The sequence below is a fragment of the Sus scrofa genome, chromosome 5, assembly GCF_000003025.6.
Source record: "Sus scrofa isolate TJ Tabasco breed Duroc chromosome 5, Sscrofa11.1, whole genome shotgun sequence".
NCBI lineage: Eukaryota > Metazoa > Chordata > Mammalia > Artiodactyla > Suidae > Sus > Sus scrofa.
Genome location: NC_010447.5, coordinates 61,141,036 through 61,165,967, shown reverse-complemented (window position 1 = coordinate 61,165,967; position 24,932 = coordinate 61,141,036). Strand labels below are relative to the sequence as shown.

The following is a 24,932-nucleotide window of genomic DNA, read 5'->3' as shown; positions in this document are numbered from 1 at the left end:
AGCATGATATTAAATGCAAAAAAAACCCCTAAAAATCCCACCAAAAAAAAGCCCTACTAGAATTAAGAAATTCAGTAAACTTGTAAAGATACAAAATTAATATCCAAAAATCAGTTGCATTTCTATACAATAAGCAATGAACTATCAGAAAGAAAAAATAAGAAAACAATCCCATTTATCACTGCATCAAAAAGAATAAAATACCTAGGAATATATTTAATGGGGTTAAAAAAATCTGTACACTGAAAACTGCAAAACATTGATAAAAGAAATTTAACAAGACATTGATAAAAGAAATTGAATAAAATGAAGATATATGTAAGTTGAAAGCTATTCCACACTCATGGATTGGAAGAATTATATTGTTAATATGTCTGTATCATTACAAGAGATCTATAGGTTGAATGCAATCTTAAAATAGAATCTTTCACATAAATAGAAAAAAATCTTAAATTTTCTATGGAACCACAAAAGGCCCTGAACAAAGCAATCCTGAAAAAGAAGAACAAAGCTGAGAGTATTACAAATCCTGATTTCAAACTATAGCACAAGCTGTAATCATCAGAGCAAATGGTATTGTCATAAAAAGATACATAGTTCAATGGAATCGAATAGAAAGCCTGGAAATAAACATAAACATATACACTCAACTAATTGGTCAATATTAGAATAATATTGGCAAATTCTTTTTAAAAAGGAGTTGATAATTTGCCAGTAAGGTACTTTGAAGATCTGCTGCAGCTCACCTTAAAACTTTTTCAAAGCATCATTAAACTAAAGCCAAGAGAAAGTAATAAACTGGGAACACAGGGTTAACAATAGAAGGTTAAGAAAGACTAGGAAAGGGTTAATAGGTATCGTCTAGAGAAATAGTTTAAGACATGTTCCTGCTGAAAGCTTACTTACATGTGCCTACTTGGCAAAGAGTGTGGATGGGTCACTTAAGTCCTAAGATCACGGGACAAAATAAAAACCACAACCATGTAAAATACTGGTCTTGTCCCACCCTCCACTGCCAGTTTCACTTGATAGAAATCTTTCGTCAGCTCTACAGCATTAATGAGTAGGAGCTGGAGATTTGTGATTGCTCTTCTTTGAGTAGTCCTTTCCAAATGGAACAGGACATCAACCTAGCCATGTTGGAAGTAAAGGGCTGCTTCACTTCCAAACTAGAAAACAGGGTCTTCATGGAGTTAACCAGAGCTGAAAGGGGCATGGGGGTGTGCAGAACACTGGAAAAGAATGAGTCCACGGTGTTATGGAGTTAGAAATGGAAGACCCAAGGACTTAATGACTTCTGGGACACAATACCTCTAATAGTCTTTCAATTTTCAGAAAGGGTAAATTGTACTTCTACACTGGCACTATACACCTCCTGGTTTTCAGAGTTGTCATTCATTTTACACTACTCTTCAGTCTCTATATCTGTATTTTAGAAGTTGTCTTAGGTAACAGGTAATCAGTTCCTCTAAGTGCTGTCTAGTCGCTGAGTTAGTATTGACACAGCAAAGTAGCAAAAGAAATTCTAGCTGAGGATACTTGAGTTTTATAAATCACACAATGCACGTTATTTGTACCAATCTTAGCAAAAGAAATCCTAGCTGAGGATACGTGAGTTTTACAAATCACACAATGCACATTATTTGTACCAATCTTAGCAAAAGAAATTCTAGCTGAGGATACGTGAGTTTTACAAATCACACAATGCATGTTATTTGTACCAATCTTATCATGAGTATGATGTACAGAAAGAGAAGTCTTCTGGAACACATTAATTGTGCTTTGAATATTTACAATTATTCAGTGAAGGGTGAGATGTGGGATATTTCATCAACAATGCTTTTCAGAACTAGACTGAGCTGAAGGTTATGATCAGGGTCACATTTCTGAATAACTCATGAAAGTAGAGGTTGTTTATAAGGAAAAAATACAGTGCTTACTAGTTTAAGAGATTACAGAGGATAATGAGGTGGGCATTATTTGAACACCAGAAAAATATGTGGTTAAGAACCATCCAGTATGATGTTACCCTAAGCCTATTCAGAGTTTGGGAGTAAAGGTAAGTAGTATTCCAAGCATTAGGGCCCAGCCACATATTTTATAGGTGCATCTTCATGCAGAAATGATACAAGCCTCCATACCTAATAAGGACTCTTCATAGGTTTACACGGGTAGGAATTTGATATTGTGTATAACATGTACTGAAAAAAGTATATACGTGTATATGTGTATTTGCTTAAATATGTAATTTCTGACACTTGCAATTGAAATAGTCGTTATAATAAACCCACCGCCCAATATTGTGATCCTTTTACGTTATAGTATGTTCTGAATACAAAACCTTTGTGCCCAAACTTGTATACGATCATCTTGCCCTGATATTAAAGTTAATGTTATTAAATCAAAAGGGTAAGATTTCTGGTTCGCAGCCCAAATCACAAAGCAGACAAACCTGAGTTTTAACGTAGGCTTTGGACTGTACCCTATGGAAAATTACAGAATTCTACTTTTTTTTTTTTCATTTTAAAGTGAAAAGAGTATGTAAGGCTGTTTGTATCTGCTATAAAAAATAACTGTATAGCATATATATGAATAACCCCTCGGACCTACCAACAGTTAAACTCTAAATGCGGAATATCATTTTAAGCAGCAGACAGGAAGGGGCGGAGCGCCAGCGGCTGCCCCCGGTCTCCGCGCCGCTTGGGAAGTAGCAGCGGCTGCGTGAGGAGCGAGAGTGAGCCAAGCGGCCGCTTAGCCCCTGGCGCCTCGTGATCAAGGCCGTCAGTCGGGGGTTCGCGGGTGGGCGATCACCCTCGGCTCCAGGCACAGCACCGGGCGAGCGGCGATAACCGGTCCATGGCTACTACGTCGGCTCCGTCATCCTTGGCCCTGAGGGGCCCGACCCAGGCCGTGGCCCCCAGCTCGTACGGCGTCTTCTGCAAGGGGCTCTCCCGCACCCTGCTTGCTTTCTTCGAGCTGGCCTGGCAGCTGCGCATGAACTTCCCCTACTTCTACATCGCGGGCTCCGTGGTCCTCAACATCCGCTTGCAGGTACACTTCTAGAGCCCTGAGTAAGCAGCCAGTACCACCGGCCTGCATGATGGCCGACTCCCAGGCGCCTCCGCGGCGCGGCGGAGCTGAGGGCGAGGAGCCCCGGTATCTCGCGAGAGTGCCTGGCCACGGTCGGGGCTGCGCTCTCCGCTTTCAGCCCGTCTCCCTAACTGCGTCTGCCTCCAAAGCGCTGGCGAAACGAGGAAGAGGTACGCGACTCCAGGAATAGAAAACTTCAGTTAAGACCCACGACGGTGTTTAAGAAGCTGTGCGTCTTTAAAACAAACGAGACAAGCAAGATGCGTTATAAAAAGGGAAGGCTACTAAGAGACTGGATTATAAACAGGACATTGAATGACTTACAAGCTTAAGATTTTAAGACTATAACGTGCAGGCATAGGTTTTCTTTATCCCACAAAAGAAAACACATCATCAGAAACTTTCAGTGAGGGAGTTTCCTGGTTGACTAGTGGTTAGGATTTGCTGCTTTCACCGCTCCTGTGGCTGGAGTTCAATCCCTGGTCCTAGAACCGAGATCCTACATCAAGCCCTGCAAGCTGTGGCCAAAAAGAAAAGATACTTTTATTAAAACAACAACAAAACAAACTGTACAGGAAATGCATCCTTCAGATACCAAACAATGTAAAGTGCAGCAAGATTTGGATCAGAGGGTTGGAGTGTAAGAAAGTGGCTTCCATTTCAATGTCCCTATAAGTAGCATGCAGTTCAAAGACCTTGGAGCCAAAGAGAAGGAAATCCAGGCATAGCACAAAGCTTGGCGATTTATTGAATAGCATTTAAATAATGTAAATGCTATTTATGTTCTTCATCTTTTTAAAAGGATACTTAATTATGGTTACAAAGTTGAATGCAAGTGTTGTCAGCCTTAATGGTGTAAAAGCAGTTTCCAGTGAGGATGGAGGGAGGAGGTACATGGAATGGTGGTGGAGTCCTTATAAAATGGAAAGTTGGGAGATACCGTCTGTTGTTGATGGGGAAGAGGGCATTTTATTAATTAAGCAATAGCCATGAAGTTGCTAAAAATAATTATGAAAGAGGAAAAGAGAGGGAAACAGCATGAAGTCAACAAGAAATGCCTAAAGATGACAGTTCTGGTGGTATGTCTCAAAAAGAAAAACATGCATTACCTGATGTGTTTGAATATAGAATCAAGAGATTTTTGGTATTTAGAGAGTCTGGAGATAATTTAGTTGTCTGTAGATTTTTTTAAATTAGGCACAAAGCTGAGTAATTATGAACCCCCAGAAAACGTAAGATGTTGTTTAAAAACTATTCTGCATAATTCAACTGTGAATAGTATTAGTTATATAACATCAGTCATAATTATGTAAATGCTGAAAATATAATGTAACAAATTATTAGGTAACATTGGGGAGATTGGAGAGGAGATGTATGCATAATGAGGGAGAATCAATCAAGATCTAATCAGAAAAGTTGATAAAAAGGTAATATAAACATGTTACTTAGAAAAAAGTACAATAAGGACCACCTAAGAGTTAAAAGTGATTGTCTCTGGAGAAAGAAAATCAGGGATGGGCAGAGAAAATGTGGAGGATTGCTGTTTTCCATTACCAGTCTAACAGTATTATTTGATTTTTCTTGATTTTTCTTATCCATCTATATATTTTCTTTGATTAAAAAATAATTTGAATTTCATTTTTAAAAGTCCTCCAGGTAATCGAAATGTACACCAGTGGTTAAGAGCACCAGAGTAAAAGTTTTTAAATCAGACAGACGTCTGTTAAAATGCAAACAAATTTTGTGGAGGCCATTGATCTTGTCTAAACTTCAGTTTCCTCAGTTCTATCAAATGAGAGTAAAAATACTCATCTTGAAAAATCAGCCTGAGAATTAAAAATAAACCTGACTTAGTGCTTGATGTATACACAATAAACAGTGTTTGTCATTACAGCATATCTCATTAACGTGTGAATAAAACTTAAAATTCTCATTTGGAGTGCCTGCTTTTCCAGTGGAGGGTTTTAGTCCTGAAGGAGATTTGTAGGGTCCTGACCCTGTCTTTGTGGAGAAGATCCTCCAGGAAGATACTAGGGGAGACATTTGCGCTGAAAGGGGCAATTATTTGCTAGGGTAGAGATTTAAACTGTAGGGTTCTATATTCTGTTAGTTGTATCCAACAAACAAGTATACTACCAGGGTTGTAAAATAAGTGCCCCCTCCAATACCATATCTGGCTTTGGGTAAATCGTTCTTCCTGCCCTTCTTTCCTTGTCTCCAGCCAAACTAGAGCACTTTAACTTCCTTCTGCGTTTTTTTTTTCCTTTGTCTTTCTTTTTCTTTCTTTCTTTTTTTTTTTTTTTTGGTCTATGGTTATTCTACTTGTATTTTAAGTAAACTTAGACATTAATTTTTCCAGTAAGTTTTTCCCAGTGCTGAGATTACAGATTAGATTCATTTTTAATCAGTCTAGGGGCTGTGTTATTATCAACCTATGCCATTTTCAGAGGCTGCCTTATTTGTGCCTAATTGTACATTAACTATCAAATGTGTTAAAAAAGAAAAATCCAAGAAGACAGTTTCCCTTGGTATAATCTCTCCCCTTGGTAATTACAGATTGCTGTGAAAGTGCAGTAACTGAAACATTTTAGTCTAAAATATTAGAGGAGCTCAGCGGAAACGAATCTGATTAGTATCCATGAGGACGCAGGTTCGATCCCTGGCCTCATTCAGTGGGTAAAGGATCTGGCATTGCCATGAGCTGTGGTGTAGGTCGAAGACTTGGCTTGGATCTGGCGTTGCTGTGGCTGTGGCCTAGGCTGGAGGCTACAGCTCTGATTGGACCCCTAGCCTGGGAACCTCCATATGCCATGTGTGCGGCCCTAAAAATGCAAAAAAGAAAAAAATTAAATATCGGAAATGTAACTTGATAAATGAAATCAGTATTGCCAGTGGGCTGACTATTGATGGGCATCACTATTTCCTAGAGGCCCTAATGTCCCAATTTGTAACACAAAAGAATGGCTGCCATTAGCTCTGGAATAGTGACATCCACAGATGCTCCATTTGGGTGGCTACATGAACAAGTGCCTTCTTCAACTTTTTTCTTCATATTAGTCTTTTGAAGAAATTAAGGCACTTTAGTAGATTTATTATATCCCACAACTTGATTAGAAGCTTTGTGAGGGAAGGTATTCCATCCTATTGAATTTTACAGCCTGTAATAGCTGGTATATACAGTAGGAAGTGAATGAAATCTCCATGATTTACCATTTATTTGTCACATTTTAAAACTAGATATGTACCTTTTATCCTACAATATATAACCTAATGAAGTTTCCCATGGGAGAAAAGATTTTTGCCCTGCCCACTTATTATTATCCATTTGTTATTCTAATTTAAAAGTAATTTTATTCCTCTTGGAATCCTTTCAGCTCACATCCATAAAGCCAAAGATTTTTTTTTTCTTTGCTCTATCCCCAGCCTAGAATATTGCCTAATGCAAATAGATAAATAAATATTGTTGAATGAATGCCAAATTAGTTGATTTTTCTACAAGTAATCATCAGTTAATAAAAGAAAGATATGTGTCCCTGATACTAAAGTCATCTACTTTATTACCCATAAATTGAGCTTTTTCAGGGCATGATGAATATTGATTGATCCAGAGGTATCTAAACTTGAAGAAGCTAAGAGGTGGCATAATTCTGATGAATAAAGAAAAAACTTGTTTATGCAGTATAACTGACAAAAAAGAAAAATGCTGGGGAATGGTGACTACGTTATAGTTTAAAGAGAAATAGTGATCATAGTAACATACAACCTAAAGGTAAGGGAACGAGATTTTTTAAAGAATTTTTTAATTGAGGGTAAAAATTCATGTGATTACTTATCTAAAAGAGTGTATCATCACTATTAGCATATTTTTGAAGTTTTATTGAGTTTTTAATACCAGGAATATAAAAATTTATGTACTTATATGATCTCCATAATTCTATCAAATACCCTATGAGGAAGATATTTTCATCACTTTTCAGATAAGGAAACTAAGATTGAGCAAGTTTAAGCAACTTCCCCAAGGTCATAGCAACTGGCCAACCCACAAGTGATTCTCAAGTTTATCTCTAAAGGTACAGTTGATGAGGGATTTGATTTTTTTAAATGGATAGGGAATTTTTTTTTTTTTGTCTTTTTTTTTTTAGTCTTTTCCAGGGCCACACGTGCGGCATATGGAGGTTCCCAGGCTAGGGGTCTAATCAGAGCTGTAGCCACCAGCCTACACCAGAGCCACAGCAATGCAGGATCCAAGCTGCATCTGCGACCTACACCATAGCTCACGGCAACGTCGGATCCTCAACCCACTCAGCAGCACCAGGGATGAAACCTCATGGTTCCTATTCAGATTCGTTAACCACTGAGCCACGACAGGAACTCCATGAATAGGTAATTTTTAATAAACCCATTGCCTTTCTTAAGTTCTCAAACACAAGTATTACTTGATGATATCTTTTTTTTTTTTTTTTTTTTTTGTCTTTTTGCTATTTCTTGGGCCACTTTCGTGGCATATGGTGGTTCCCAGGCTAGGGGTCGAATCGGAGCTGTAGCCACCAGCTTACGCCAGAGCCACAGCAACGCGGGATCTGAGCTGAGTCTGCAACCTACACCACAGCTCACAGCAACGCCAGATCCTTAACCCACTAAGCAAGGGCAGGGACTGAACCTGCAACCTCATGGTTCCTAGTCGGATTCGTTAACCACTGAGCCACGACGGGAACTCCATGAATAGGTAATTTTTAATAAAACCATTGCCTTTCTTAAGTTCTCAAACACAAGTATTACTTGATGATATCTTTTTTAAAAATACAATTATTGAGTGACTTTTGTATTAAAATATAAATATTTAACATAATATGATACGTAAATTCAAGTAGTGTATACTCTGATGCCTAAAGTCATTTGGCCTACTTGTGGGGAAAAGGATGAAGGGTATAGAGGAGAGAGAGGAAAGGACGTTTCCCCTAAGATGAAAAAAAAACAAACAAAAACACCACTCCTTTCTGTGACAGAATAGAAATCAGATATAATCATGAAGCTTGAAGCTAAGTCAGCACTGTCCTGTGGAGGCCTAACTGATTTTTCTGTTAGAAAATTTTGCAATCCTATTTTAATGGGGACTTTTCCTGGTGGAGTATCAGTAGCATTTGATAGAGTCAAGAAAGAAAATAGGATTTCCACATGGAGTCATAAAGGGATGGGAATGGAAAGTTTAGCTTTTTAATTAATAAAATCCCTGGTCTGGGAACTTTGACATGCTGCAGGTGCCACCAAAAAAAAAAAGAAAAAGCATCCCAAACTGAAGTCAAAGAGGATGATAATTAATAGAAGGCTTGAAATTTAGAGGTCAGGTTAGATCTATATAAAATGTTATTTTTCAAACTAACTCATTCAAATATGGGGCTAAGGATAGAAGTACCAATATATAAGTTAAGATAGTAAGTTTGCTGAACTTGTATCCGCATTGGTGCCCCCAACCCATTCCTGAAGTTGAAAATAACCCATCTGTCACCTGCAACTTTTTTTCTGCAAATAATCTCCCTCCAAAAATAAAACTTTTTTTGAATTGATCAAACTTTTTTTTTCTTTTTTTTTTTTTTTTTTTTTTAGGGCCGAACTTGCGGCATATGAAGTTTCCCAGGCCAGGAGTCTAATCAGCTGCAGCTGCCAGCCTACAACAGAGCCATAGCAATGCACCAGATCCAAGCCGCATCTGCAACCTACACCACAGCTCACGGCAACGCTGGATCCTTAACCCATTGAATGCAGCCAGGGATCGAACCTGCCACCTCATGACTCCTGGTGGGATTCTGTAACCACTGAGCCACGACGGGAACTCCGATCAAACTTTTTTGAATGAAAGTTTATTCTGGGCAATCCAGCACAGGGCATACATAGATCTCCGCAGAGAGGATTAGCTAACATCACAGGTGAGTGGACTGTGGAGGAATGGACTTTGTAGATGGCCCCTTTGTTTCTGTATTTCAGTTATGAGAGCCCCTGGCTCGGAGGACATGAGCTTTAATCAAGAGCAGCAGGCGAAATATATGAACCATCAGACATTAAACATTGTCCCATTCTTTGATATCTGTATTGATCCATGCATAGTTGCACTGGGACCTTTTCTTTCAGTAAAGTTCAAGACATCATAGTTGGAACACTAAAATATCTTCCCAGTTTAAGTTCTAGGCCCAAGGTGGAGCTCAAGTACATGCCTCTTTTAGCATTAGAAGCATATTATTTGTCTAACACTCTTGGTCTTAGGTGTGGGCAAACTGAAAAAGAAAATGTGTATAACTCATTCCATCAAGACTAGAAGTCTATTTTGGAGGGAAGTCACCAGCAAGAACGTATTGACAATTCTTTTAGTTTCCCAATAATCTGGTTGCAGAATAGGATCCAGTTCTCTCCAGATTGCATGGGACTAGCTATGGATGTGGTTGTTTTTCTCAGATAATGGCTGGGGTCTCTAACACAGGCTCTTGTTATGGAAAAGGGAAGCTCAAAAGCTCAATCTCTAAATGCCATTTTAACAGGGAGAGTACAGTACACACCACCTGGCCCCGCCTATAACCCAGGCCTCATCTTTTAACATTCATTTTCTGTTCTTCTATTATCAGGAATAGGCCACTGCTTCTTATAGCTTCATCTGTCTAAGATTAGTACATGAGTAGGGAGGACTTAATCCCAAAGAGACATCTACTGCTAAAGCCCACTCATAAGAACCAAGGGCTATGCATAGTTGTTTAAATCTTTTTTTATCTTGGTCATTAAAGAAAAGTTTAGTCACACTGACATGTAAATCTAAAAACTAAAATTGTGCTTACTTCTAATAAGTACAAAATGATTTTTAACCTTTTTTACTGAAAGGGATACATTATAAATCAAATTATCCTCGGAATTAAAGATTTCTTTACACTGATTTGTACTTTCTTTTCAACAGAAACAATACCATTCATATTCAAGTTTCTTAATTTTTTCTCTTTTTTTTAATTTTATTTTCCCACTGTACAGCAAGGGGATCAAGTTATCCTTACATGTATACATTACATTTACATTTTTTTCCCCACCCTTTGTTCTGTTGCAACATGAGTATCTAGACATAGTTCTCAATGCTACTCAGCAGGATCTCCTTGTAAATCTATTCTAAGTTGTGAAGTTTCTTAATTTTAATAGAATTCTCTAAAAAGAATCTCTATAACACAGGCATTATTTTTCCCACTGTACAGCAAGGGGATCAAGTTATCCTTACATGTATACATTACATTTACATTTTTTCCCCACCCTTTGTTCTGTTGCAACATGAGTATCTAGACATAGTTCTCAATGCTACTCAGCAGGATCTCCTTGTAAATCTATTCTAAGTTGTGAAGTTTCTTGATTTTAATAGAATTCTCTAAAAAGAATCTCTATAACACAGGCATTATTCATTAATTTTATTTAATAAAAGCCATAACATTTTAGATAATGTTACAGATGAAACAAGTGTAATAAAGAGAAGCAACATCAAGGAGCTCACAGAGTAGAGGAAAAAGCAATATTAAATCAACCACTACTATTGAATATCACAAAAGTTTGACCAAAGTGCAATTACAACACTGAGAAGGCTATTACAAAATCTATAGTCAAGAGTTAATTCTAGTGTCCTAAGGATAGTGACAACTGGCTTAGGTTTTAAAGCTTTTTAAGGAGTTCCCCTCATGGCTCAGCAGTTAACGAATCTGACTAGCATCCATGAGGATGAAGTTTTGATCCCTGGCCTGCGTTCCTGTGGCTGCGGTGTAGGCCACCAGCTACAGCTCCACAGCTCTGATTTGACTCCTAGCCTGGGAACCTCCATATGCCATGGGTATGGCCCTAAAAAGCAAAAAAAAAAAAAGCTTTTTAAAAATTTTTGAAGACATAGACAAGAGAAGTGATTTTTCAGAACAATGTAAAAGCATATGCAAATGTACCAAAATCGTATCTCTATCTGAGCTATTACTCTGAATTTTTGAGCTTGGTTTCCAATAAGTTACTGCCTATTTGATTCTGAATAAGCTATTATCAGCTGAGAGGGAAAAAATAATAAGAAAAATAAAGTAGAAAAAAAAGCAAAACTAGAAAGGAACTAAATGAATAGGAGGGAGTTTCTCCTTTTCATTAATTTTGGTAAAAGTCTTTTCCTCATAAAAAATTAATTTATGGTAAAATGCATTTTATCTTGTTTTGGTTTTGATTTTTTGGTTTTGTTTTTTTTGCTATGACAAAAGGTAGCTCTAATACAATGGTTTTCTCAACCTTGACTGCATATAGGAGTTGCCTAGATAACTTTATTTTTATTCTTTTAGATTTCATTGGAGTATAGTTGACTTACAGTATTGTGTTAGTTTCAGGTATACAGCAAAGTGAATCAGTTATATGTACACATATATCCATTCCTTTTCAGATTCTTTTCCCATATAGGTTACCATATAGTATTGAGTAGATTTACCCGAGCTATACAATAGGTCCTAGTTACTTATCTATTTTATATACAGTGGTGTGTATATGTTTATCCCAACCTCCCAATCCATCCCTCCTCCTGTCATGGCGTAATCATAAATTTGGTTTCAAAATCTTTGAGTCTGTTTCTATTTTGTGAATAGGTTATTTTGTGTCATTTTATATGTGATATCATTTGTAACTTTAAATATATAAATATTATATATATATATAATTAATATGTAATATATATTAACACCTTTGAACTGCCCTTAGGGATTCTACTTAATTGGTTAAGGGTACATTATTAGCACTCATTGAGAGCTCCTTCGTGTGTGCTTTATAGTTCCTCCTAAGTCCAGGCAAACATCTCTCTACCCACAGCTGAATATATATGAAGTTTCTCTAGGAAAAAGACAGGATTTTGCCCACTGTCCTCTGACAGTGAATTCCCCATTCAGCTAGTTTTGACTCTGGTTGACAAGCAACCTGTTTTGTGTTGGTCTCATCCTCTCCACTGGGTAGGAATGCCTGAACCACTAACCTGGTACCAGACAACTTGTGGGAGCCCCCACAGACATTTCCCCACCAGAGCCAGTGTTGTGGCTGAACTGGCCCTTGTGGTTCTTATTATGATTGCAAGACCCATCTCAGCAACAGACTGTCAGGGAACTTCAAAAAAAAATAAGGTTTATTACTCGTAGGTCCTAGAGGGTACACAGCACACCCAGGGCCACACGGTGAAGTCATGGGGAGAAAGAGAAAGAAAGCACAGACCTGGGGCTCTGCCTTTATTGGGGTTGAGGGTAGGGTTTTGCAAGTTCACTCTTTATTGGTGAATTTAAAACTTAAGATCAGGAATTCAGGCTTGAGAAGGGAAGAATGGGGTCACTGAGCAAACTTTCAGTTATCTTCCTCAAGGGAGAACTTCACTAGGGGGCAACCTAGTTTCTTATCTAGGTGTTTTACTAGTAGCTGTGTCATACAGCTGGCAATATGTCTGTGCAAGATGGGTGTCCTTAAATGAATGCTCAACAATCAAAAGCTTATGGTCAGGCACTTACACTACACAATTTTAGCCATTTTGGCAATCACATATGCTCCATGAAGAAAGGGACTGTGTTTTTCTTGTCCATGGATCAATTTCCAATTCCTAGAACAAGGAGGGCTTGGCAAATAATAGGCCCTCAATAACTATCTGTCAACTGCATGAGTGCTAACTTGGTTGGTAATCCCATTGGGAACACAGAAAAGGAGAAAATGAATAAGCTTTGACTGTGAAATTAGTATTAGAACAAGAAAGGACTGCAATTTTATAACATACATATGAACTCATGAGAGATGTCCATACTAACCTTGAATAACCAACTGTGCTTTCTAGGCTTCCTGGTTCAAATCAGAAGTCACACTGAATCATAAAAGCATAACACATCTAGCACCCAAGCTGTGTGGCTTTTGTATTTTTCTCCATGAAAGAGAACTACTTCTACCCCCAGGGAGTTGAAGATAGGTAGAAAGCTCTAGCTTTCATAGCAGGGAGCAAAAAGGCCCTAGAAATCCCTGATGTTTTCAGAAAGGCTCTGAACTGGTATTGAAGCCTATTCACTAGCAAGTGTGGTTTAGCAGTGATAGAAACTAGATAGAAACAAGTCAGACAGGAGATGCTCAGTCATTAAAGAATACTTGAGTTTATGGTTATACTGAGAAGAAACTCAATATAAAGGATAGAATAAAAAGTATAAAAATCACAAGTACCATATGCCATGAGTTAAGCTCTAAGTCCAAGTTAATAATCACATTTTAAAAAAATCTGCATAACTATAGATCTGTCTCAGCTCCTGGGAACTGCCTACATATAATTTATTCTCAAAATTGTTGACTTAATTAATGCATGATAAAGAATGTTATTGTGTGGACACAATTATGGGAAGGGGTTAGCATACTTAAAAAACAGGGCAACCACAAGCCAAAAGCAAATATTGCATTTGCAAAAAATGAAAAAAAAATACACTCAAGCAGATAATAACAGGAGACCATCCAACCAAAAAAAAAAAAAAAGGAAGAATGGAGAACCATAGAGTCAACTGGAACACAAGGTTCAAATGGCAATAAATAATCATCTATCAATTATCACCTTAAATGCCAATGGACTGAATGCCCCAATCAAAAGACACAGAGTGGCTGAGTGGATAAAAAGGCAAAAACCTTCAATATGCTGCCTACAAGAAACTCACCTTAGGACAAAAGATGCATATAGATTGAAAGTGAAAGGGTGGGGAAAAATATTTCAAGCCAATAGACGTGACAGAAAAGTAGGAGTCGCAACGCTCATATCAGACAAAATAGACTTTAAAACAAAAGACATAAAGAAAGACAAAGAAGGACACTACTTAATGATTAAGGGATCCATCCAAGGAGAGGATGTTACTATCGTCAACATATATGCCCCAAATATAGGAGCACCCAGATACATACAACAAATATTAACAGACATAAAGGGAGATATTGATGAGAATACAATCATAGTAGGAGACCTTAATACCCCCCTCACATCAACGGACAGATCCTCTAGACAGAAAACCAATAAAACAGCAGAGATCCTAAAGGAAACAATAGAAAAGTTAGACTTAATTGATATCTTCAGGACACTACATCCAAAAAAAGCAGAATACACATTCTTCTCAAATACTCATGGAACATACTCAAGAATCGACCACATATTGGGACACAAAGCTAATCTCAATAAATTTAGGAGCGTAGAAATTATCTCAAGTATCTTCTCTGACCACAATGCCATGAAGTTATAAATCAACCATGGGAAAAGGAAAGAGAAAAAACCTACTACATGGAGACTAAAAAACATGCTACTAAAAAACCAGTGGGTCAATGAGGAAATCAAGAAGGAAATTAAAAGCTACCTTGAAACAAATGATAATGAAGACACAACCTCTCAAAATCTATGGGATGCTGTGAAAGCAGTGCTCAGAGGGAAATTTATAGCAATACAGGCCTTTCTCAAAAAAGAAGAAAGATCCCAAATTGACAACTTAACCCTCCACCTAAATGAATTAGAAAAAGAAGAACAAAAAAGTCCTAAAGTCAGCAGAAGGAAGGAAATTATAAAGATCAAAGAAGAAATCAATAAAATAGAGACTCAAAAAACAATAGAGAAAATTAATAAAACCAAGAGCTGGTTCTTTGAAAAGGTGAACAAAATTGACAAACCCCTGGCCAGACTCACTAAGAAGAGGAGAGAAAGAACCCAAATAAACAAAATTATAAATGGAAAAGGAGAAATCACAACGGATACAGCAGAAATACAAAAAACCATAAGAGAATACTATGAACAACTATACGGCAACAAGTTTGACAATCTGGAAGAAATGGACAATTTTCTAGAATCTTACAGCCTTCCAAAACTGAATCAAGCAGAAACAGACCAACTGAACAGACCGATCACTAGAAATGAAATTGAAGAGATCATAAAATCACTCCCTACAAATAAAAGTCCGGGACCAGATGGCTTCACAGGTGAAGTTTATCAAACATATAAAGAGGAATTGGTGCCCATCCTCCTTAAACTCTTTCAAAAGGTTGAATCAGAAGGAGTACTCCCAAAGACATTCTATGATGCCACCATCACCCTCATTCCAAAACCAGACAGAGATACCACCAAAAAAGAAAACTATCGGCCAATATCATTGATGAATATAGATGCAAAAATTCTCAACAAAATCTTAGCCAACCGAATCCAACAACATACCAAAAAAATTATACACCATGACCAGGTTCATCCCAGGTTCATCCCAGGTTCATAAGGATGGTTCAACATACGCAAATCAATCAGCATCATACACCACATTAACAAAAAAAAAGTCAAAAATCATATGATCATCTCAATAGATGCAGAAAAAGCATTTGACAAAGTCCAACATCCATTCATGATCAAGACCCTCGCCAAAGTGGGTATAGAGGGAACACTCCTGAATATAATCAAAGCCATTTATGATAAACCCACAGCAAATATAATCCTCAATGGGGAAAAACTGAAAGCCTTCTCACTCAAATCTGGAACAAGACAGGGATGCCCACTCTCACCACTGCTCTTCAACATAGTTTTGGAAGTCCTAGCCACAGCAATTAGACAAACAAAAGAAATCAAAGGCATCCATATAGGAAGAGAAGAGATCAAACTGTCACTGTATGCAGATGACATGATACTATACATAGAAAACCCTAAGGACTCAACCCCAAAACTACTTGAACTGATTAATAAATTCAGCAAAGTAGCAGGCTATAAGATTAACATTCAGAAGTCAGTCGCATTTCCGTATACCAGCAATGAAATCTCAGAAAAAGAGTACAAAAATACAATACCTTTTAAAATTGCACCTCACAAAAACAAATACCTTGGAATACACCTGACCAAGGAGGTAAAGGACCTATATGCAGAGAACTATAAAACTTTAATCAAAGAAATCAAAGAAGATGTAAAGAAATGGAAAGATATTCCATGTTCCTGGATTGGAAAAATCAATATTGTAAAAATGGCCATACTACCCAAAGCAATCTATAGATTCAATGCAATCCCTACCAAATTACCCAGGACATTGTTCACAGAACTAAACAAACTATCCAAAAGTTTATATGGAACAGCAAAAGACCCAGAATCGCCAAAGCAATCCTGAGAAACAAAAACCAAGCAGGAGGCATAACTCTCCCAGACGTCAAGAAATACTACAAAGCCACAGTCATCAAAACAGTGTGGTACTGGTATCAAAACAGACAGACAGACCAATGGAACAGAATAGAGAATCCGGAAATAAACCCTGACACCTATGGTCAATTAATCTTTGACAAGGGAGGCAAGAACATAAAATGGGAAAAAGAAAGTCTATTCAGCAAGCATTGCTGGGAAACCTGGACAGCTGCATGCAAAGCAATGAAACTAGAACACACCCTCACACCATGCACAAAAAGAAACTCCAAATGGCTGAAAGACTTAAATATACGACAGGACACCATCAAACTCCTAGAAGAAAACATAGGCAAAACACTCTCTGACATCAACCTCATGAATATTTTCTCAGGTCAGTCTCCCAAAGCAATAGAAATTAGAGCAAAAATAAACCCATGGGACCTCATCAAACTGAAAAGCTTTTGCACAGCAAAGGAAACCCAAAAGAAAACAAAAAGACAACTTACAGAATGGGAGAAAACAGTTTCAAATGATGCAACTGACAAGGGCTTAATCTCTAGAATATATAAACAACTTATACAACCCAACAGCAAAAAAACCAGTCAATCAATGGAAAAATGGGCAAAAGACCTGAATAGGCTGTTCTCTAAGGAAGATATACAGATGGCCAGCAAACACATGAAAAAATGCTCAACATCGCTGATGATAAGAGAAATGCAAATCAAAACTACCATGAGATATCACCTCACACCACTCAGAATGGCCATCATTAATAAATCCACAAATAACAAGTGCTGGAGGGGCTGTGGAGAAAAGGGAACCCCCCTGCACTGTTGGTGGGAATGTCAACTGGTACAGCCACTATGGAGAACAGTTTGGAGATACCTTAGAAATCTACACATAGAACTTCCATATGACCCCGCAATCCCACTCTTGGGCATCTATCTGGACAAAACTTGACTTAAAAGAGACACATGCACCCGCATGTTCATTTCAGCCTATTCACAACAGCCAGGACATGGAAACAACCCAAATGTCCATCAACAGATGATTGGATTCGGAAGAGGTGGTATATATACACAATGGAATACTACTCAGCCATAAAAAAGAATGACATAATGTCATTTGCAGCAACATGGATGGAACTAGAGAATCTCATCCTGAGTGAAATGAGCCAGAAAGACAAAGACAAATACCATATGATATCACTTATAACTGGAATCTAATATCCAGCACAAATGAACATCTCCACAGAAAAGAAAATCATGGACTTGGAGAAGAGACTTGTGGCTGCCTGATGGGAAGGGGAGGGAGTGGGAGGGATCGGGAGCTTGGGCTTATCAGACACAACTTAGAATAGATTTACAAGCAGATCCTGCTGAGTAGCATTGAGAACTTTGTCTAGACACTCATGTTGCAACAGAAGAAAGGGTGGGGGAAAAAATGTAATTGTAATGTAAACATGTAAGGATAACCTGACCCCCTTGCTGTACAGTGGGAAAATAAAAAAAAAAAAAAAAAAAGAATGTTATTGTGTGGACAAATAAAAGGTATATTGTTACAAAATGTTTGGGTAGATAATGATTAAATTTATGTATATGCTATAGGTACAATCAAAATTAATGAGTCCTAATTTATAATGACAATTATAACTGAAATCAGAAAATTTATAAACACCTATTTTATAATTATCAATAAAAAGAGTGACATTTCCTCTAAGAAATGGTGAAAAAATACATTCTGAAATCCACTTTGGCCTAATTCAAACAAAATGCTGACTTCTATTGTGCTATTAATATTAATACAGTAGTAAACTATTGCTTATGTAAATGTAGATAAAGGTGAGTCAACTGATGATCTTAATGAGCTTCTATCATTAATACTACTGTTTTTTGGCTTGAATTCTCCTTTTTCCTACCTGTGTCTGTTACATCACCAATGAGGTTTCTATTTGTCTCTTTCTATTGTCTGCCCCCATCCCAAGCCCACTTTATACTGTTACACCCAGATTCTTAAAATGAATATTTATTTAGTGAGTGAGAAAAGGGCGGCTAGCCAGAAATCAGCGATCATCTCCCGCTTTCTCCAACATTTTCGTCTCAGGGTAGATTATAATCATTCCAGTCTTTCTTCAGATTGTATGGGGCTGGCAACACATATGTTGAGATAGCTCTTCTTGGACTGTGGCTTGTCTGCTCTTGGGTCCCCCACAAAGGCTCTTGGAATGGGGAAAGTATGAGTGTAGAGCTTGATCTCGTCTGCCATTCGAACATGCAGTCTACAATACATCAGTTGCAACTACCCTAGCCTATGGCCTGTTCTTCCTTTATTAGTCCTTTGGTGTACTTCTTTGACAAGAATAGAGCCAGTGCCTTATAATTCCATCTCCCTAAGGTTGCTGCAGAAGTATGGACTTCCTCCTAGTTAGACATTTACAGTGAAGGTCCACTTATTAGAAACAAAGATTTCTCATACGTGGGCTCAATTACTTTATCATACTTATCAAAGAAAAGTGTAGTAACACTAAAAAAAAAACTAATATTTTTGTTATAAAGAATACAAGATTAAGAATACAAGATTAAGTCATTTACAGGAAAGAATATCCCAAACAAAACAAACTCAATATCTGAATCTAAATGTATTTAGCTTGATTTGCATATTACTTTTTACCAAAGCAAGATGACTACAATGATAATCAATCTTTGTAAAATACTTAGTGCCCAAAATAGCAGGCATCCACTTTATTTTGTAAAATGCAAATTACTTAGTATAAAAAGGCAATCCATTATCCTTAAAACTGTCATCAACATCATTATTGTTACTGATACACAAAAGCACCACATAGCCTAGATGTGCTTGCAGTTTAGTGTTCTACACATGCTTTGTGAGGGTGGGAAGGAACGTTAATAATTCTAACATCATTCCCAGCTCCAAGGAACAGCCCTAAAACAGTGCCCTTACCTATATGGCTTTATCAATATTAACTTACAGCTCATTTATTTATCACCATTTAACTGTAGCTTTTTGTTTCTTTTAACACAATCTAAAGTAAACATAAAATATAAGGACCTAAAAAAAGAATTCTTTTTTTTTTTTTTTTTTTTGTCTTTTTGCCTTTTCTAGGGCCGCCCCTGCAGCATATGGAGGTTTCCAGGCTAGGGGTAGAATCGGAGCTGTAGCCACTGGCCTACACCACAGCCACAGTAACACAGGATCCGAGCTGCGTCTGCGACCTACACCACAGCTCACAGCAACAATGGATCCTTAACCCACTGAGCGAGGCCAGGAATTGAACCCGCAACCTCATGGTTCCCAGTTGGATTTGTTAACCACTGCACCACGATGGGAACTCCAAGAATTCTTTATTTTTAATAAATTCATTATATATGCATGTATAGCATCTGTGCAGTTTTATAATCCATACCATTATATTCAAAATTTTACATGAATTTCCAATCCTTAACCTTATTTACAATTTGTAGTTACCTTATCTAAATTTAGGTTATTATAGCCAAAACAGCACAATATATATACATGCATGCCTAAAATTTACATTAAGCATATGTTCCATCAAAAACTTTACTTTCTATGTCTTCCCTATAGACCTGTTTCCATTTGTTTCTCTAATGATCAGATTACACAAAATGTATGTGCACAAACATAAACATAATCATTCTCAAAATGTGCTTTGACATTTTTGTAATAGCAGTGAGTGTGCTTTTGATTTAAGGAGCAATTCTTCTATATATTTTTAATTCTATCACATATCAGAGTAGAAGTATTGACTTCTACCACTCTAAAAATGCACACTGTAAACTCTGGAATTTAGCAAAATTAGTAAGTGCCCAGACACATCAAAAATGTTTATGATTTAAGGATTCAGATTAAGATTAGCATTTCCAATTTCTACTTAAAGATAATTTATTTTGCACCAGAGATATTATTCTTATTCTGGTACATCTTATTCCTTTGTTATCAATAAGACCTCTAATAACAATGCACTGATTTCTTACTTTAAAAAAAGTTAGACTTTTAACCTATGAGGCCATAATTTTCCCGCCTATGGTTTCCATTGCTCAATTAACTTTTCTATCAACATTTTGTAGATCTTCTCCTTAGTCAAGTTTTTAATTTATCTTGATCTCTAAAGAGCTACATGCCTCCTTTCCCACAAATAAAATTACATCTTTTAATATAAAATTAAATAATTTTAATTATTTAAAATAAATAATTATTTTGCATATAAAATTAAATAATATAGATTCTCTCTGAAAGAAGATTTGAGACTTAAAAATATTGGTAACCCATGTTTTAAACAAAAGCTGAATACCTTTAAAACTATATTGGCTAACCATGTGTGAATTATCATCAAAAGCAACCTGTTTTAGGGAAAATTTCAGTTATGCTCAACAATACTTAAAGCAACCCAAGAGGAAAACAAAACAGTAGAAGTAAAAATTGGTCCTTAAAATCTCCTCATTAAGTTTTTATCTTTGAAAAGACTCTTGAAAGCGTATCTGTAAAGGCAATGGATTTTCTCTTTTCAAAGCTTTTTGATGCCTCAGTACCTTCAAGGCTCTCTGTCTTAGTTTGTTGCTTCCCAGAATCAAAATAAATGAGTGGCCGGAGGGAAAGACATATACTGCTAACATGAGGAACTTTATGAACTCGTTGTCAGAGTACACAAATAACAACCAATTTACCAATTGTACGGAAAAAAAATGAACCATGATGAGGAGGAAGACTGACATCACCATTTTCATGGCTGTTTTATGGGCCTGTGTGCTGAGGTCCCTCGAGCACACAAAGTTAAGCTTCAAATTTCTTGTGTGTTTCACCAAGGACAGAAACAAAAAAAGCAATGACATCAGGGACAGAATAACAGGAAAGAAAAAGGTCAAGCTAAGGAGACTCAGGCTTTTAAAATAGAGATTTTTATCTAAAGTCAGATTACTTTCAGATGCTATATTCTGGAAAAGATCATTAAATGTTTCTAGCAGTAGAAAGTCAAAAACCAGAAAGACCGAAGAAAATACAAGTATCCCAGGAATGACTTTGTTCATTCTCCGCTTCAGCCAGAGGAAAAGGCAGTGGGAGAAGTGAGCTATCTTAAGGAAGTAGAAAATGCTTAAGCAGGTGGAAAGCCAGGTAATCAAGTGATTAGTTATTCTCCAAAGCAAAGTAATAGGTTTTGCTAGTTTGTTAGTGAGCAATAAACATGGAGGTAGTCCCATTATAAATGAGTCCAACAAAGCCACCAACAGTTGACTGACATTGGAGATAGCCAAGCTGGTGAGGATGAAGTTAACTAAAGAGATCTTTTGATTCTTGATACATTCAGAGCAGTTTACCAGTCCAATGAATGCATTGCCCAACGCTCCAATTATGAATTCCACTACTGACAGTATCAGAAAGATTGTATTCAACATAGGGAACATTTCCACAGGAAAGACAAATCCAAACGTCTAATACTATATCTCAGCACAAGATTTATAATGAAGCTGTGGCAAAATAACATCCATCTCTGATACTTATCTTCACGGCCTTTATTACAATTCCAGTCTTAAGCAGAACCTCTTTCTGTTGGAATCAGTGTCAGAGATACCTAAGAAAGTCTTTCTGTTTTTATTGGAATGCCTATCATAATCCAGAGAGACCTGCTAAGGTATACAGTCTCAAGTACATTCAATGCAAATGGTTTTACTTCTTTGAAAGAGCTACTGATTTTCAAGCCAAATCATTTGCGTGTCCATTTATCACTGGCACGGACTGAAAATTTCCACTTGTGGTGATGATGAAAATGTTCAAGTCAAATATGTTAGCATGCAAATGTGGGCCAGATTCTTTTTCACTGATTTGTACTTCCCTCCACACCTGAAATCCTATACCATTTGGATCCAAATATCTTAGCTGTATTTCACAGAAAACTCGAGAAATAAGCTAATTCGGTTCTTATTCAATGATTACATTTTGTGAATGCCTACTGTGTGTCAGAGCTTTTTCCAAATGCAATAATTTACTATGAAAAAAGGAAAGCATAAGGAAATCCATAAAACAGTGAAAACCCAGAAAGAAATAATGATACAGAAATAAGACTACAATATAATGTGTACACAGAAAAGCTAACTACCATCATTATTGTTAGGAGAGAAAGGGAGGGGATATTTGCCCAGGATATTTAGAATTTCATAAGAAAATGACATAAAATAAGTGACATTGTAAAGAAAAAAGACTTTTTATTCACAGATCATCATTGAGACAATCCAAACACATTCTTTAATAGATTGTTAGAGTATGATTGTGTTCATTCAGCAAGGTTTGGGGACATAAAACAAATTTACAAAAATCTGTTCCATTTCTTCATACCCACCAGTGTTTAAAATAAAATCTTCCTTAAAAGATAAAATTACCATAACCTCAACAAATATAAAAAAAATCTAACAATAAGTCATATGCCAAAAAAAGTATGCAAAAACTTTATGAAGAGTATTAAAAAGTCTGAAGTGGCCTTATTATATTTTTTTAGCCATAAAATTAGCCTGTAATTAACACATACTGGATATAACCCCTAGATAATTTCAAAAATAAATCATTATCTCACACATTTTTCCATTTTAAGTATGTTATCCAAGGACTTTAAATTCTCTGTGTCATTGAATATATTAAAATTCCCTGCTTGGTATCTAGATTATGGATCTGTCTCAGGTATAAAAACAACGACTTCTAAAGTAGTATAGCGGCCACTCCTATCTCTGTGAATACCAGTCCTGGTCCTTTTATCTAGTCCAGTCACTTGATGTTTTCTTCTTTTTACCATAGCTATAAGCTGCAATTTTTCATGTGAGGCAATGAGTGACAAGATAATCTTTTGTTTGCTAATATGCAAATACGGATTGATATTTTATCACTCCTTTTGCATTTTCCTTGCCAAAATCTGTGTTTGTATCTGCAGTGTGGAAGATAATCTAAGGTAAGAATTTACAGACTGTAAACTTTAGAAGTCAAGCTAAATGTATCTTTATCCAAGATACACGGAACAGAACATTTTCCAGAATAGGGACTGTGGCATGCCATATAGCCTACCATTAAGCAGAGTTATCTGACCACTTACAAACATACCTAATTGCACTATTCTAAAGTTCTTATTTACTGTTTTGTCCACATGTATCCAGAGAATCTATATTTGAAGCATTATTGGAGTCAAGACATAAGACATCAACTATATTCTCTTATCAGTAAGCCTAAGAACTGTATTCCATAGGAAATTTAGTTTGCCAGAACTCACCACTTTTGTTAGCATAAAGGATGTCTGTACTAATTAGAGTGGTTCTTATCAAGGTTTAGAGGGGTACTAATTTTTTGCTTATGTCCTCTTGTTGTGTGTGTCTCTTGTTGTATATGTCAAGGTTTAGCATGGTACTGATATACTGTATACGTGCTCTTGATATGTTGTATATGCCAGATATGTCTTTTTAAAAATATTTCAATGATTTTTTTAGTTGAGCCAGTAAATTAACTTGGAAGAACTCAATATCTGGTGGGGAAATTATAAATTTGAGTCACATATTTTACTAATTATAAAAATATCATAACTGATATTAATAACAGGTAACATTTATAGAACTTTTACCATATGACTGGCTCTGGGTAAAAAAAAAAATTTTTATTTCTTCATATATTAACCTAAGAACATATGCAAGAATATTTATAGTGGTGTTCATACTATAAAACAATGCAACTAAATTTCAGTTAGGTAAAACGTGAATGAATCTCACAAACACAAACACAGTTTACATATCCATTTTTATAAAGAAGTAAAACTGGGAGTTCCCACTGTGGCTCAGTAGAAATGAATCCAACTAGTTTCCATGAGGATGAGGGTTTGATCCCTGGCCTTGCTCAGTGGGTCAGGGATCCAGTATTGCCATGAGCTATGGGGTAGATTGCAGATGTGGCTCTGATCCTGCATTGTTGTGGCTGTGGCATAGGCCAGCAGCTGTAGTTTTGATTCAATCCTTAGCCTGGGTATGTCCATGTGCTGAGGTTTGGTCCTGAAAAGCAAAAAAGCAAAAAAAAAAAAAAAAGAAGAAGAAGAAGAAGTAAAACTATCACTAGGAGAGTGACTGTCCTTGAGAAGAATGGTGGCAAGCGCTATTAGAATGGGAACAATCGCAGCTTTGAGGGTGCAAACATAGTTCACAAACTCAAATACCACAAAACTGATAAAAACTAATGGTGTGAAGAATGATAAAATAGGCAAGGGTGGAGAGTGCAGCAAAACAGAGGATTTGTGACCCAATCAGAGGCATTTAAATTTTTAAAAATTAGAAAAACAAGAGAAGGATCAAGATGGGGAGAAGGATCAAGAAGGCAGGATTAAGATGTCATGCTTACATCCTCCCGCAAACACATCAAAAAAACATATCTACATGGAACAATTTGCACAGAACATCTACTGAATGCTAGCGGAACTTAAACCTCCAAAATGGGCAAGAAACTCCCCACAAAACTGGGTAGACAAAAGAAAAGAGAGAGAGAGAGCAATCAGGACAGGACTAGCCCTCCTGAGAGGGAAGCTGTTAAAGAGAAAAGGAACCCACACCCTGGGAAGCCACCTTATCGACGGGGAGATCAACCAAGGCAGAGGGACCTCAATGTCACCAAGAAAAGTGCAGCAGGTGGACTC

At 36.9% G+C, this 24,932-nt stretch overlaps 2 protein-coding genes across 2 annotated transcripts; one reads left to right on the top strand and one right to left on the bottom strand.

Annotated features, from left to right (window-relative positions):
• On the top strand, positions 2,521-5,023 carry SMIM10L1 (small integral membrane protein 10 like 1). The gene has a single exon (XM_003355574.4). The coding sequence runs from the start codon at positions 2,857-2,859 to the stop codon at positions 3,061-3,063; it is 207 nt and encodes a 68-aa protein (XP_003355622.1). The 5' UTR covers positions 2,521-2,856; the 3' UTR covers positions 3,064-5,023.
• Positions 19,640-24,105, bottom strand: TAS2R42 (taste 2 receptor member 42). The gene has a single exon (XM_021092350.1). The coding sequence runs from the start codon at positions 21,682-21,684 to the stop codon at positions 20,734-20,736; it is 951 nt and encodes a 316-aa protein (XP_020948009.1). The 5' UTR covers positions 21,685-24,105; the 3' UTR covers positions 19,640-20,733.

Bases quoted from the DNA above. Each gene is read 5' to 3' on its own strand.
- SMIM10L1 (XM_003355574.4), top strand. From the start codon at position 2,857: ATGGCTACTACGTCGGCTCCGTCATCCTTGGCCCTGAGGGGCCCGACC.
- TAS2R42 (XM_021092350.1), bottom strand. From the start codon at position 21,684: ATGTTCCCTATGTTGAATACAATCTTTCTGATACTGTCAGTAGTGGAA.